At 39.2% G+C, this 14,921-nt stretch overlaps 1 protein-coding gene across 11 annotated transcripts in view; it reads right to left on the bottom strand.

Moving 5' to 3' along the window:
- Nucleotides 1-14,921, bottom strand: part of phc2a (polyhomeotic homolog 2a) — a 38,988-nt gene that overhangs the window by 5,597 nt on the left and 18,470 nt on the right. For 5 of the 11 annotated variants that reach the window (XM_084428047.1, XM_084428042.1, XM_084428046.1 and 2 more), the window contains 6 exons: nt 13,813-13,890; nt 13,438-13,599; nt 12,403-12,537; nt 11,991-12,303; nt 3,555-3,916; nt 3,265-3,418 (listed from right to left, as the gene is read on the bottom strand). In XM_084428047.1, coding sequence (XP_084284173.1) covers nt 3,265-3,418; nt 3,555-3,916; nt 11,991-12,303; nt 12,403-12,537; nt 13,438-13,599; nt 13,813-13,890 — 1,204 coding nt within the window. Of the gene's footprint in view, nt 1-3,264; nt 3,419-3,554; nt 3,917-11,990; nt 12,304-12,402; nt 12,538-13,437; nt 13,603-13,812; nt 13,891-14,921 lie in introns of all 11 variants that reach the window. The other 6 variants (XM_084428036.1, XM_084428045.1, XM_084428044.1 and 3 more) reach the window with 2 other exon arrangements.

Genomic DNA, 14,921 nt, shown 5'->3' with positions numbered 1-14,921 from the left:
AAAGTGTTAAAGTGTAATTCTCTTTAAAGTCCATCTGAACTGGAAGTTTCGACCAAATTATGAATGCAAAAAGAAAACATGAATTGCTCCAATACAACTGGGAAAAACAATATTTAGCTCTTTTTTAAAGCTCTACCCTGCATTAACTGCAAGAGTATCTCATATTGAGAGCAGACACAAACGTTTCGATAAGAGGGTCTTGGGTTCCTCAGGGACAAAGGGAGACTCAGGGTAACACAGGGGACATGTATAGTGAGTCTATCGCTCGTAAGATATACAACACCACTCATGTCCCACACTCAGCAGCTGGGAGTCGAAACACAATGGAGTATAAGTATCGTAAGCTAAATCCAAGCTTGTCTCGCACTGCAGTGTCAACGTCTGAAGCAATTACATCTATTGCAAGCTACTGAAACATAATAATTAATCAGGCATAACCACAGTGATTTTGTTTTTGCTTTAAAAAGATGAGTTACTTTTACTCACTAGTCTGTGAGACTAACCTATATGTTAACATGAAAATGGCCAATTAAAGTGTATGCTTTTTAATCTCACTCATAAAAAAAAACACTAAATTTGTTTAATATAAAACAAAATCCGCTTTAAAACTTTTATGAATGCACCATGATCATATCAGATCAAATTATCAGCATGATGCAATAAAATATGACATGATTTATGATTCAAGTGCTCTGATGCCTCAAGCCATTTACGCTCATAAAAGAGCAGTTTATCATTATTCATAATTTAACGTCTGTGAGGTTAGGCCTCCAACACACCTGCCAGATACCTTCCCACGTCCCACCAAGAACAACGGAGCTCAGACCATCGCCCCTAATTATAGCAGAAGCTGCCTGTCACACTCTCGCAAGTGCTTCGACTGGACAATAGACACTAGGGGTGTGACAGATCTACTCTTCCGCTTGAGGGGAGAGCTCGCGTAGTTGGCCTTTGTGTTTTTGTGACTGGCAAACCTACAGATGGTGGTGACGTAGCAGCCACTCTGCGTCTGGCTAGACCAAGATTGCTGCAGGAGTCTTTCCTCTTGTTTTGCAGCCAGTATAGCTAGATGTGACCAAAATAGTTTAATATTCCATGTCTTTTTTCAATATTTTTGTTAATCATATTGTGTTTGACAGTGTGATATATTTGTGATATGGAAATCTATAATAAATAAAGTGTGTAAGGGTGACACTATTTAATGGTTGATGAGACATTCTCGTTTCAGTTTCAGAGAAACACACAGTATGATAAATCAGCGACACTATAGTGCATAATAAATAACTACATAATATCTGCATCTATATGATTGTTTTTTTAATCATGCTTTTTAACAACAACTGCTGGTTGTTTTTGAATTTTCACTCGTCTTATATTGTCTTATTTCCAATATATATATATTTAAGACCAAAAGCTTGATTTTCAACTACAGAAGCTGTTTTTATTGCAGCTTTGATGCACTAAATATAATATATATCCAAGTTACTGATTATGTTCAGACTATTAGGATAAAAGCAGAGGGAGACATATACAGTGAGGAAAATAAGTATTTGAACACCCTGCTATTTTGCAAGTTCTCCCACTTAGAAATCATGGAGGGGTCTGAAATTGTCATCGTAGGTGCATGTCCACTGTGAGAGACATAATCAAAAAAAAAAAAATCCAGAAATCACAATGTATGATTTTTAACTATTTATTTGTATGATACAGCTGCAAATAAGTATTTGAACACCTGAGAAAATCAATGTTAATATTTGGTACAGTAGCCTTTGTTTGCAATTACAGAGGTCAAACATTTCCTGTAGTTTTTCACCAGGTTTGCACACACTGCAGGAGGGATTTTGGCCCACTCCTCCACACAGATCTTCTCTAGATCAGTCAGGTTTCTGGGCTGTCGCTGAGAAACACAGAGTTTGAGCTCCCTCCAAAGATTCTCTATTGGGTTTAGGTCTGGAGACTGGCTAGGCCACGCCAGAACCTTGATATGCTTCTTACAGAGCCACTCCTTGGTTATCCTGGCTCTGTGCTTCGGGTCATTGTCATGTTGGAAGACCCAGCCTCGACCCATCTTCAATGCTCTAACTGAGGGAAGGAGGTTTTTCCCCAAAATCTCGCAATACATGGCCCCGGTCATCCTCTCCTTAATACAGTGCAGTCGCCCTGTCCCATGTGCAGAAAAACACCCCCAAAGCATGATGCTACCACCCCCATGCTTCACAGTAGGGATGGTGTTCTTGGGATGGTACTCATCATTCTTCTTCCTCCAAACACGTTTAGTGGAATTATGACCAAAAAGTTCTATTTTGGTCTCATCTGACCACATGACTTTCTCCCATGATTCCTCTGGATCATCCAAATGGTCATTGGCAAACTTAAGACGGGCCTTGACATGTGCTGGTTTAAGCAGGGGAACCTTCCGTGCCATGCATGATTTCAAACCATGACGTCTTAGTGTATTACCAACAGTAACCTTAGAAACGGTGGTCCCAGCTCTTTTCAGGTCATTGACCAGCTCCTCCCGTGTAGTTCTGAGCTGATTTCTCACCTTTCTTAGGATCATTGAGACCCCACGAGGTGAGATCTTGCATGGAGCCCCAGTCCGAGGGAGATTGACAGTCATGTTTAGCTTCTTCCATTTTCTAATGATTGCTCCAACAGTGGACCTTTTTTCACCAAGCTGCTTGGCAATTTCCCCGTAGCCCTTTCCAGCCTTGTGGAGGTGTACAATTTTGTCTCTAGTGTCTTTGGACAGCTCTTTGGTCTTGGCCATGTTAGTAGTTGGATTCTTACTGATTGTATGGGGTGGACAGGTGTCTTTATGCAGCTAACGACCTCAAACAGGTGCATCTAATTTAGGATAATAAATGGAGTGGAGGTGGACATTTTAAAGGCAAACTAACAGGTCTTTGAGGGTCAGAATTCTAGCTGATAGACAGGTGTTCAAATACTTATTTGCAGCTGTATCATACAAATAAATAGTTAAAAAATCATATATTGTGATTATGTCTCTCACAGTGGACATGCACCTACGATGACAATTTCAGACCCCTCCATGATTTCCAAGTGGGAGAACTTGCAAAATAGCAGGGTGTTCAAATACTTATTTTCCTCACTGTATATTTGTGTAAATCAAAACATGGAGCATGGAGATACTGCTAAATTGAAAGGGAAAAAAAATCATTTTGCAACCTTTACCCTTTCTGAACCAACAAAATAAAAAAAAGAAAGTCATGGAAATGAAACAAATAATAAATGAATCAGTACCTTCTATGTTTTCTGTCACTTGACTTTGATGAGACTGTTTGACTGATTGGGATTGTTCTGTCCGGGTTGGCACTTGTGTTGTTATGGATAGAAGCTGCGGTTCGAGAGGATCAGGGTCGTCCTTATCGGACACATCCTGTGTGGCTACTTCCAGCTGGAATTAAAGTCAGAACAGGACAAGGTCAGGATAGAAGGGAATAAGTGTAACTAATACAATTAGGATACATTGAAACAAAGACACAAACAAATACATTTGTTCAAATCACTGTTCACATGTTCAAATCACTTACTTGAGTTTGAACTGGCTGGATCTGCACATTAACTGCAGTAAGCTGTAGAGGTGCTGCTTTGCTGTGGCTCATCATGGGCGGCTGTCCATTCTGGGCAAGTTCCTGCTGACTCACAGTAGTGGAATGGAAGATGGTGGCTTGTTGGCAGGTAACAGGCACTTTGGGCAGCAAAGGGATAGGGCACTGCTGAGGCTGAGCTGGCAGGGCAGGCTGAATGGCCACAGCTTGCACTGTGTGAGGATGAATGGTGGCAGCTTCTAAGAGCTGAGCTTGACTTCTCTGCAGTATCTGAGGCTGCTGCTGTATTACAAACTGATGCTTGTGCTGCTGGAGCAGCTGATGGGTCTGAATTTGGGTATATGCTGGAATAAATATAACAAAAGACAACTATATTTAATGGTTGATGTGACACTCATTTCACAGTATGATAAATCAGCTACACTATAGAGCATAGATATGGTGCATGATAGATAAGTATGTAAAAAAACAAACATATATCAGCATCAAACTGTCCACATAATTGGTACTTTTAATCAAGCTTTTAACAGTAACTGTTGGTTGTACATAAGAAAATTCCTATATTCCTATAAATTCCTATAAATAACTATATTACCATATACTTCAGTAGCCATGAAAATTATGTAAAATAATGTCTCACTGTCGACTATAGCACTACATACTGAATCTGATGCCCGTGAGATTCCCGGAGGGAGCAGGTTTGTCTTTCTGACTTGAGGTTAATGGGTTAATTTGGCTGAGTTCAGCTTTCTTATCTGGAATGTCAACTGTAAGGTGTATAAAGCATAGCTCTACTCATCCACTCGTGAAGCGCCATTTGACCTTGATTAATCAGATGGCTCTAAGTAACCTTCAGTTAGACATACTCTGACAGCCTCTGCTGTGTAACTCTAAGGAATGCCAGCCTAATTTGTGCAGGACCTTTAAATGCGCTGTGAGTCATTTTAAAATGTTCATACTTTCTGTTCTAACATGCTGAACAATGAAGGACCAGTTTTACTTGAACTTAAGCTATTCACACTCTATATTACATGATAACGTGTTACGGAGTACCATTGAGATTGATGAGCGTTATTACTCAAGAAAATGTAATTCTCATGCCATGTTTTCTCTCAGAAAAGAAACAAGTTGTGATAAGACAAGTGATCAAACGCCATGGTCTTGATATCAAATCCCTCCAAGCAAACAGAGAGTCTGTTCAGAGGTTGTGGGAGTGTGTTTTTTATCATTTATGTGGTGTTCTGTGTTCAAAATGAACACAATATTAGATAGTGTGCCATATTTACACACCCTCCCCAATAGCCTGCTAAGTTCAAAGCATTTATAGAATAGCAACAACAGATGCAGGGCTTTCTTTGAGCATTGAAGACCACATTCTGGTTCAAGTTCCACCTGTGTTGATAAATAATTAACTGCTGCCCTTTCTCAGCACTGTTCAATATAACAAAAAAAGAAAACGTCTGCAAAACTTCCTGGCCTTTGAGGGAACATTTACCCAGCTTCAATACTGAGTGCTACTTCAAACACTAGTAAAAACAAAAAGAATTCCATTTACGTTTTCCCTAACATACAGTATCGAAATGATGACCAAACTCACATAGTATTTTCCTTAACTTCACTAATGTATCCAGATATATGAGGTATGTAGGGACACAGAACACGCTTTTGTGATAACCCCCCCCCCCGCAAGCTGCAGAGGAGTATCAAAGAACCTTGAAGTTTTGGGGGTCAGTTCACACAGAAAGCGTTTTTCATTCCAATGCCCCAAGTCTTGCACTCTGTGTGAAAACGCACAGCGTCATTGTAACAAAGTTCGTTAACAAGAGAAAGAACGAGGCGGGAACCGGAAAACTTTGAACGCAACTTTAATCACAAAATAAACACAACAACAAAGCAAAAGTAAAGCGGCACCCCCTCACGGACATTAGCCGCATATACAAAAACAAACACAACATAAAGTCCAGGCCTGATCCTCTCTCATCCTTCACTGTCATCACTCCTCCTTTCATCCTTCAGGAGCTCCTCCATGAGAATCGCTCCGTTCCCATGGCTCTTGGCCCCACCCAGCTGGACACAGTTGTTTTCACACAGAACTTTTCCACTGCTCTACTTTTTAATCGTTTTTATGTAAATATACGCTAGACTAGCATCTTTATTGTTTTCGGTGTCTCTGATGTGTTTCTTTTTAAGACACTGAAGATTATCAAGACGCATTTTACTGCACGCTGTATTTTTAAACACAAGAAGACGTTCTGTGTGAACTTGACATAGCCTCTTAAAATCACTGCCAAAGTCGAATGACGCGACACCACAACCATAAAAACGTCAGTCTAGGGCAGGATTCCAAGAATCCAAACACTGATTTTCTAGTAACTCTGAAGTGTCCAAATCCACCCCTATACCCTTAAATAGGGCACTATTTGAGGGGACAGACATTTGTATTGATGTCCGAAACCATAATGGACGCTATCGAGGGCACTCATTCAATCCCACAATGCACCGCAATAACGATTGTACAACAGATGTACGCTCAACGGCAAGAGAATACCCATAATGCACCGTGACAGTCGCGCTGAGTGAATTCCCATGTCTGAACAGAAGATGGCGCACACAGCTAAATCATCCATCCATCCATTTTCCAAAACGCTGGTCCAATGTGGCTGCAGCGTAATATCATACAGGTATAAATTCCTTTTTAATTGATTATTAAATTGTTCAATTATGGTTTATACATGCTAGTTTTTATGACTCTTTTCATCTTACTATTGGAGCTGCCAGTTAGCAAAGTTTCAAATTATTATTAAACAGCAAGCACAAACTATGCAAAAGCAGCAGGCAGCCCTTTCTGCCTAGCCAGTGTCCGAATTTACTCAGTCGTTTTCATTCACTCCTTCAAGTGGTGTTTTAGTGGAGTAATGTAGGCAACAGTGAATGAGGGTATAGGGGGCGATTTCGAACACAGCCCTTGATTAACTTGCTCAGGTGTCTTTGTAGGGATGCAACGATACCATTTTTTCAGAACCGATCCGATCCGATACCAAAAATTCTGAGTATCGGCCGATACCGATCCGTACCGATACCAGCGCAGTTTTTTTTTTAATCAAGTAGAATTTCTATAACTCTGTGTTGAACTGATAATAAGAACTGAAAAAAATAAATACAACAACAAAAAATATATGATCATAATCTGACATAAATGCTATTATAAACTAGATTAGTGTATAATTCAGCAGTAAAATTTTGTCTAGAAAAATCACGAGTGCACAATAATTGTATAAAATCTGAACATTTTGTGAAAAAAAAAAAAAAACTTTAGTGGGGAACAAATTAGAGACAATAAGTGTAACACTAAATCTGGTAAAACTTTACACATTGCTCTTTGTATTGTTGTAAAATACATTCATGAAAAACAAGATAAAAATCAAAAATAGCAATTATTTTATATCCTACTATAAAATTGAGACTTTTTTTAATGTATAGCACAGCTGTTTAATGAGGTAGCAACATAATAGATAGGACAGAACAAGAACGGCTATTGATAATCTTTCATTGCGTCCCTGTATCATGATATGAAAGGCTCCAATACAGTGCGGCACACAGCGCTTATGCGCATCCCGAGCGCAGAATGATGCGCTTGAAGCAACATGAGTCACAGCGCGCAGCGCGTCGAGTCTGCATTAGAAAGTTTTAAAGCACAAAGAAAATACATATTGATGCGTAGTGTATTATACAGTATCTATCTATGCAATAGTCTATTCAGCATTTTCTTTTAACAGTTTTAAATTTCAGTTACTGTGCGCGTGAAGAACAAATAGTGCTCTGACTTTACTGCAGTGTTGTGATCTAACAGACACCCGGTAGAAAGTAACATGATTAAGGTACAGCAATAAAGTCCAGCAAGATAAAGTTGTTTTATGCGAAACCATAGACCTTTATCTACAGATCAAGTATAATAATAGTAACATTGAATCATCTTGGAGAGAGTTTCATCATGTTAACTGTCGTAACCGAACGCGACGCGCTGTTTGAGTGCTGAATGAAGAATGATTGACAGCCGGAGCTGAGGTAAACGTTTACCTTGAATTTAACAACTTAAATATTAATTTATATCTCACATTATACTATATAATGGCTTCAGAACACTTATAATATTGTGCACGAAAACGTATGGTGCTTTATAATGTTTGTGTGCCTTTTGTGGGGCTTAACAATAACACTGAATAGTATATGCACAATATCGGATTTGGATCGGCCTCATCTGACCGATACCCGATCCGGCAAAAATGGCAGTATCGGAGCCGATACCGATACTGAGTATCGGATCGGTGCATCCCTATGTCTTTGATTAGGGTTGGAGCTAAAGGGGCTGTGTACGCGGTTACATGTTATGGGAAGAAGGAGGCGGGAACCGGCGAACGTTCAAATACTTTAATAACGTAAAATAAACAAATACAAAACGAAAGTAAAAGACAGCAGCCTCTCACGGACGACTGCTGTCACATATAATAAAACATAATACACAACACAAATCAAGGCCTGGCCTCTCTCGTTCTTCACTGTCGTCGCTCCTACTAATATGCATCCGCTCCTCCGTGAGAGACACGAGACCAGTGCGTTGCGCAGGTGTGGCTCATCATTAAATCACGCCACCGGACACGCCGCCGTTTTCTCAAGGCCCTTGGCCTTGCCCTGCTCGCCACAGGCTGTTTACACGACAAAGTTTTCAACTAGTATCAATAACTATCCACTGTTGAACTATGCTGATTAATTTAATAAAAAAAACATCTCTAATACGTAACTGACATGGCACCAATATATCGTGCATCCATATTTATAATGACTCAATTATTGCTTACCATTAACATATAACGTACAGTAGCCTACTGAGAATGCAATTCAGTAATGTTAATAAATTGTTAATGTCTCCATGTAAACAAACAAAAGATGCGAATCTCTGAAAATGATGGCGTCATGCACATGCGTTTTACGTGTTTCATCGCCATCTATGGCCAGGGAGCAGAATACAGCGTTTTTAGTCGTTTTCGCAGATCCGTGTGAATCAGGGGGCCAATGTTTCAGAAAAAACTGAAGCTTCCCCGGGCGCCGCCATTGATTAGCAGACCATCACCTGCTGTTAGCATTCCATTGACTCCCATTCATTTTGGTGTCACTTTGACAGCGAATAACTTTACATCTGAGGCGTTTAAAGACTCCATTTGTCCATTATTTATTTCTAAAGAAACACGAAAATGTATAAAAGGCTCCATTACTTTGTATCTTACGTTATGGCCCTGTAGAAGCAGTTTTTGTAAAAATAGGCTAACGATTGCGTCATAACCACGCGACTCTCTGTCGCACAGTAGAGAAATTACCGTATGGACAGGAGGAGAAGCTCGCAGGCAATCAGGGGGACGTGGAGGCAAAATGACTAAATAATTAATCAGAATACTTAGCAAAAGTTTCTCCTGCTCTTAGCTCATGGACACCTCCTACTCACACTCTCCGTCTCTGCAAGTTTCGGAAGGGAATGATTCAGATTTCTCTTGGCACAGCTACTAGAAGACAGACGGTTTGCTCACGTCACATCTACGTCGTCAAGCTCAGTTTGAGTCTGCGCAGTACGCTCAGCCATCAGGAAGTGAGTGCTTCTAATTTACTTCACTTTTCTCCGTTGAATCCAATGGGGTCGCTGTGTCCATTTCTTTTACTGTCTATGGTGTGAATGGGGATCGTTTTGACAATGGCGTCGTCAACGGAAAAACTCAAAGGAAAAACTTCTCCGTTTTAAGCATATCGTTGTCGTGTAAACATACCCTAACTCAGCTGTGCACTGGCCCTCTATGGCAAGATTTGAGGAATTCTGGTCTAGGACATTCCCACCTAAACAGTTTTAAAAAAGCGCAGAAGCTTTTTTCCTCTGACTGACAATTGATTACAGTCCCAACGTGAAGGGGGTGGTCTCTGCTCATGTACAGACGTTATTGGTCTCTGAAGGAAAAACTCTCCAAACCATTGTTCATTACAGCTGATCAAAGAATATGTGGGTCCACAATCTCAAGCTTGATCAAAACACTTCATGGAGGCCCAACACTTCAATTCTGCAGTGGTCACTCCAAAAAAGGTCTGGTCTTTCTTAGGATTCTCTCCAGTTGTGGTCCAAATACTTTGAGTTTCATGCTCCTGGCTATGTGCTTTTCTTGTCTAATGAATTCCTTATGAAGAAAACATGGCCAATGCAAGAGTGAGCCATTCAACACACCATTTACATTTACCAATTGGTCTCTTTATAGATTTTTCCTCTCTAAATTTAGTATATCCACCAAGATTTACCATAATAATAGGTCTTCATTTAGGAGCTACTGGAACTGGGTGATGTTTAAACTGCTATTTGTAGGTTCATGAAACTCTGTTAAGCAATGAATGTGTAAAGAAAAACATACTGATGGATGGTGTTGCCAGTAAGTACTGACCCTTCTTACTGCTCCAGTGGTTTCTTTGGCTTCGTCTCTAGCAGTTATGTGTGTATATTGATGCTTGAACCCTCTTTGTCAAGCTTTCATGACAGGAAATGGTCAGGACCTTACCACATACATAGAAACCCACACCCACAAATAACACATTAGCCCACTTGTGGTTTCCATTTGTATCAGATTGAAGTGGTCTACTGAAGGCTTACACAGGACATATTCTTGTGTTCGAAAAGAGAATGAAGCAGAGCAGTGTTTTTTTTAAGATGTGTTTTTACAGGTGTTACTGATTAATCTCAGTGTTTTTTTAATTTAGTGTTTTTAAAGATTAACTTAAGTGAGTGTTAGATGACAGCAAAGGTAATCTTAATGTAAAACTAGGAAAAATAAGCATGTTCAAATAAGTATCCACTGTTGAACAATGCTGATTAATTTAATTTAAAAAAATCTCTAATACGTAACTGACATAGCACCGATATATCGTGCATATATAGGTATAATGACTCAATAATTGCTTACCATTAACATATAACATACAGTAGCCTACTGAGAATGCAATTCAGTAATGTTAATAAATTGTTAATGTAGCCTATATTACTAAATGAATGGCAGATATTCAGGGATCACATTACCAGCATATCACTTTACTAGCATGTGGGGTAAATTGTGTCGTTGAACCAAAAAAGCTTAACATCTGTCTCAGTGATAAGGATATCCTTTCAGAGAAGCCTGGCTTTGGAGGGCGCAAACAAATAGAGAATCCCACCAGCCACACATGCACACAAAGCCGGTGTGCTATCGTGAAACACTGCTCAAGACTGCTGCCACAGCAACCCGACACCCTATTTAATGCTCAAGGCCAGATGTCCCTCTCACTTGAGCTTTTCTTGTTGCTTTGCTTTCACTCCTCCATTATTGAGACAATCTAGACGGTACACACTTTCACTGGATCCTCCCCTCCTTGCTTGCATGTTAAGACCAGTGTTATTTTAGTATCACTAGCTTATTTCCATCCAAAGTTGCGAATTTAACTTATGCACAAAATTGGAAAATCGCATAAAACAATTGTGAATAAAGCAGCGTTTCCATCCCATGTATAATACAACATTGTCACTTCCTCTGTAATTGGCACAAAATATCAGCAATAAAAATGGAAATTGCTGCAATCGGGGAAGAAACTGTGGCTCTTTTTCCTCCATCATAGATGACTTGCGTCTCAGAGCGTGCAGATGGAACGCAATAATAGATCTGTCATGTTGTCTCGCGTTCGGAAGCCTGGTTTTTGGGAACGCAATCATGTGAGACGCTTCTGGGAGGGAATTAAACCAAATCATTTTGAAGACAGACTTTGGCTCAGGCATTTCAGATGATCAATCCAACATTTGAGATGAAATTGGTCGGTAGGTTAGTCCAATCACAAACACTGGCAAAGTCACGTGAGGTTTTTGTTGTGCATCGAGGGATTTGTTGGATAAATGTGTTTCCATCGTAGTTTATGAGCATGTCTTATTGGATACATACAAATGCGCATACATTTTTACGGCATTTTAGAATTTATGCGCATCTTGGCATTTCCATCTAGAGTTTGTGTGTTTTTATGCAATATTATGTGCGTATAAAAGGTGAATACTATTACAGGTTTTAATAATACTTTGAATCAGTTTTTATATTTTCTGTTTTCAGTTTAATTTTTAAGTTTTTAGTAATTTTGTTGTGTGTTTTTGTCATTTATATTAAAATTTAAAAATGTTGCATTTAAAATGTAAATGTCCTTTATTTTAGCTTTAGTTATCTTAGTAGATCAAGTTGTCAAGAAATGTTTTTTTTTATATATATATACTTTATTTAAGTTAAAATTCACAAGTAACAAAAGTGTTTTTAATGGCTCCAGTTTTAGTTAACTATAATAACCCTGGTTGAGACACACAGCATCCGGACAGCGATGGCCTACCTGTGCTGATGAGAGGATGGCCCGCCACTGAGGTCACATTGGGACACAAGTTCAGCTCCCGTGTTGTGAGGTCACTGGTTTTGTCGTTTTTTCCCACAGTGTCTAAGGGCGTCTCTGCAGGACAGCCCTTTGCAGCAGCTCCCTGAGGGTTCGGCTCAGCTCCAGGACTCTTCAGTCCGGCCACCTGCTGGCTAGTCAAAGTAATCTGCGCTGACGCCCCGGGGGACTGTTTCACATTTAGGCTCTGTAACTGAGACTGAGAGAGGGAGGAAGTGAGCACCCCCTGCTGGCCACGGAGAGCCAAGTTCTGCACCTAAGCGGAGAGGGATAAAAGCGATTTTGGTGTGGCAAAAAAAACACATGATATTGGTATAGATGTACTTCAAGTCAGGCTGATGTATGTTAGGATTACCTGTCCACTGATGGGCGGCGTATTGATTGACTGAACTGTTGTGACTGAGGCAGTTGGGGTGAAGATAAGCTGAGGGGACAAAGGAACAGCTCGTCCTAGGCTCCTAGCTACTTGCACAAGATTAGTTTGCTGTGCCTGGAAATCACACCAAAAATGGTAGCTTTATCTGAATGTATGAGTCACATTTATATAACGAATACTAGGCTTTCAAATTTGACATCAGAGAAAGCACTTGAGCCATTTTCAGCTGTTTTAGTGCTGAAAGGACTTCATTTCGAATTCTGGCAAATCTCAAACAGCTCATTTACTGCTAATCAGTTCCCAGCCAAAAAGAGAAAATAGAGTTTTAGAGAAAATAGAGTCGATGTGCCAGTGAAAACATAACATTTTGGTCACCATCCCGACTCTTATTGGGTTTTTTGAAAGAGCTGCAGCTGTGCCATATTTAAAATCCAAGGCCAAATGAAAACGATGTTTTAAGATGGTAAGTATGAATACAACACACACACACACACCGACAAACACACACACACAGGCAATCATTTTTTCCATTTCAAGAAAAATACTATTTATTCATGAGGAAATCTTGGAGAAGAATATCCATTAGATGTGCATTTGACTGTGCTTATAACCAACACTACAGTGAGAGCTGCCATTAGGGAACTGAAATGATCCGTTTATACAGTATAGAATTAGAATTGGGACCACTCCACAATTCTACACAAAAACAAATCATGTGCTTACTTAATTAAAGGGTTAGTTCACCCAAAAATGAAAATTATTCCATAATTTGCTCACCCTCAAGTCGTATTCTAGGTGATACGACTTTCTTCTTTCAGCCAAACACAATCAGAGTTATATTAATTAGTTATTAGTTATAGTTTAATAAAATAAAATAAAACAATGGGTTATGTTTAATAAAATAAAACGGGTTAAGTTTAATCTATGCTCATTATAATCAGCATTATGTAAAAACAAGTCTTTATTTAGAAAGCACATTTGTAATTGTGGTTGTGCGCGTGTAAGAGGATTTACCATCTGAGCTCGTAAATACATCTGTGCTTGGCTGGCGGTGAGTGTGGGTGTGGAGGAGTTTCCCAGCAGAACGGCCTGTTGGGAAATGCAGACTGGAACAGAGCTCCCATTCTGGGCTCGACTGATCAAATGAGCTGCCGCTGGGGATGTGGCCAGGTTTATCTGCTTCAACAAAGAAAAAAATCTTAATCAGCATAATAAATCATATTCTTAACCAAAGCCTTATGAATGATCACATTCAGCCAAAAGTTAAGGAAGCCACCATTATGTACATAAAAAAAGTGCTTACATGTAAGTAATACCCACTGCCATTTTTTACTGTAGCACTGCGGACTTGTTGAGTGAGATATCAATGTCAGCTTTAATAATACTTACAGTGGTTTGGGAGGCCACAGTCTGCTGGGATGTAGTGCCATTCAGATTACAGCTTTGTCTTCCTGCCACTATACTAGCCTATGGGGAATGAGTGAATGCCGGAGAGAAAGAGTGGTAAAAGAGTCAAACCCAGCACTCATTAATCAATAACAACAACACTGAGCAAGAGAGAGAGAGAGGCAGGAAACAGATCCCTCGTTCCCACAGCCTGCCACTCAACACTACAACCACACAATACATTCAACTCTACTGTACTCCCCAAAGGAATTTCCATTATGTGGACATCCAAATTATGTTAATCTTTAAAAATACAAAATGGTCATTATTTGTTAACTGTTTCCAAATAAATTATTTGTGCAGATGCAGGGTATCTATTCAGTGCACTCTCAGCATGTACCCATCAAGGGTCTTTCAGTGTTCAGCAGTAAAAAAAAAATTGTATATATATATATATATAAACATGTTTTCTTGTAAATCTTGTTCAAATTGGTAATTATTTTATAGTTTTAGAATTAGTGTTCTCAATTTCACTTTCCATTCTTTTGCAATGTTCCTTTATTGCATAATAGTTTCGTAATGACATCATCCTCCAGAAAATGATCGAAATTAACAGTATTAGCAATATATGATGAATTATGAGATGTTTGTGGTAATAATTGGTTTGTTTGAATGATTTATGATAATTCACATACATCTCAAAATTTCTAAAGTTGGTTAAAAATATCAAAATTAACTTCAAGTTTAAACCCTCATTTAACCTAACTGTCAATTGCTCACTTAGCAATGGTTTAGTTTGAATAAGTTCTTTCATTCACAGCAATAAGCCACTCAAAAATCATTGAAGCAAAGCTTGACATGCTGGACAAAAATATGAATCAAATAGTTTCTTAGTTAAGAATTGCTTGTTCCTCTTGGTTTCCTCAAATGTGGCTCTGCCAGAGCAGATTTTTGTTAAAAAAACATGCCTCTGGCCATTGCAAGAAATCCCACATCAATACTTGTCACAAGAGATGAATGACCCTGCACAATTCGTAAAGAGACATGTGTGATTTTCATTAGACCTCATGTGCTTTAATCCAATTTCTTTATCTTCACACAGTATTGTATTT

This window comes from Rutilus rutilus (assembly GCF_951802725.1).
Source record: "Rutilus rutilus genome assembly, chromosome: 13".
NCBI classification, from domain to species: domain Eukaryota; kingdom Metazoa; phylum Chordata; class Actinopteri; order Cypriniformes; family Leuciscidae; genus Rutilus; species Rutilus rutilus.
Note: the sequence above shows the minus strand (reverse complement) of the source record. Positions and strands in the feature narration are given on the sequence as shown.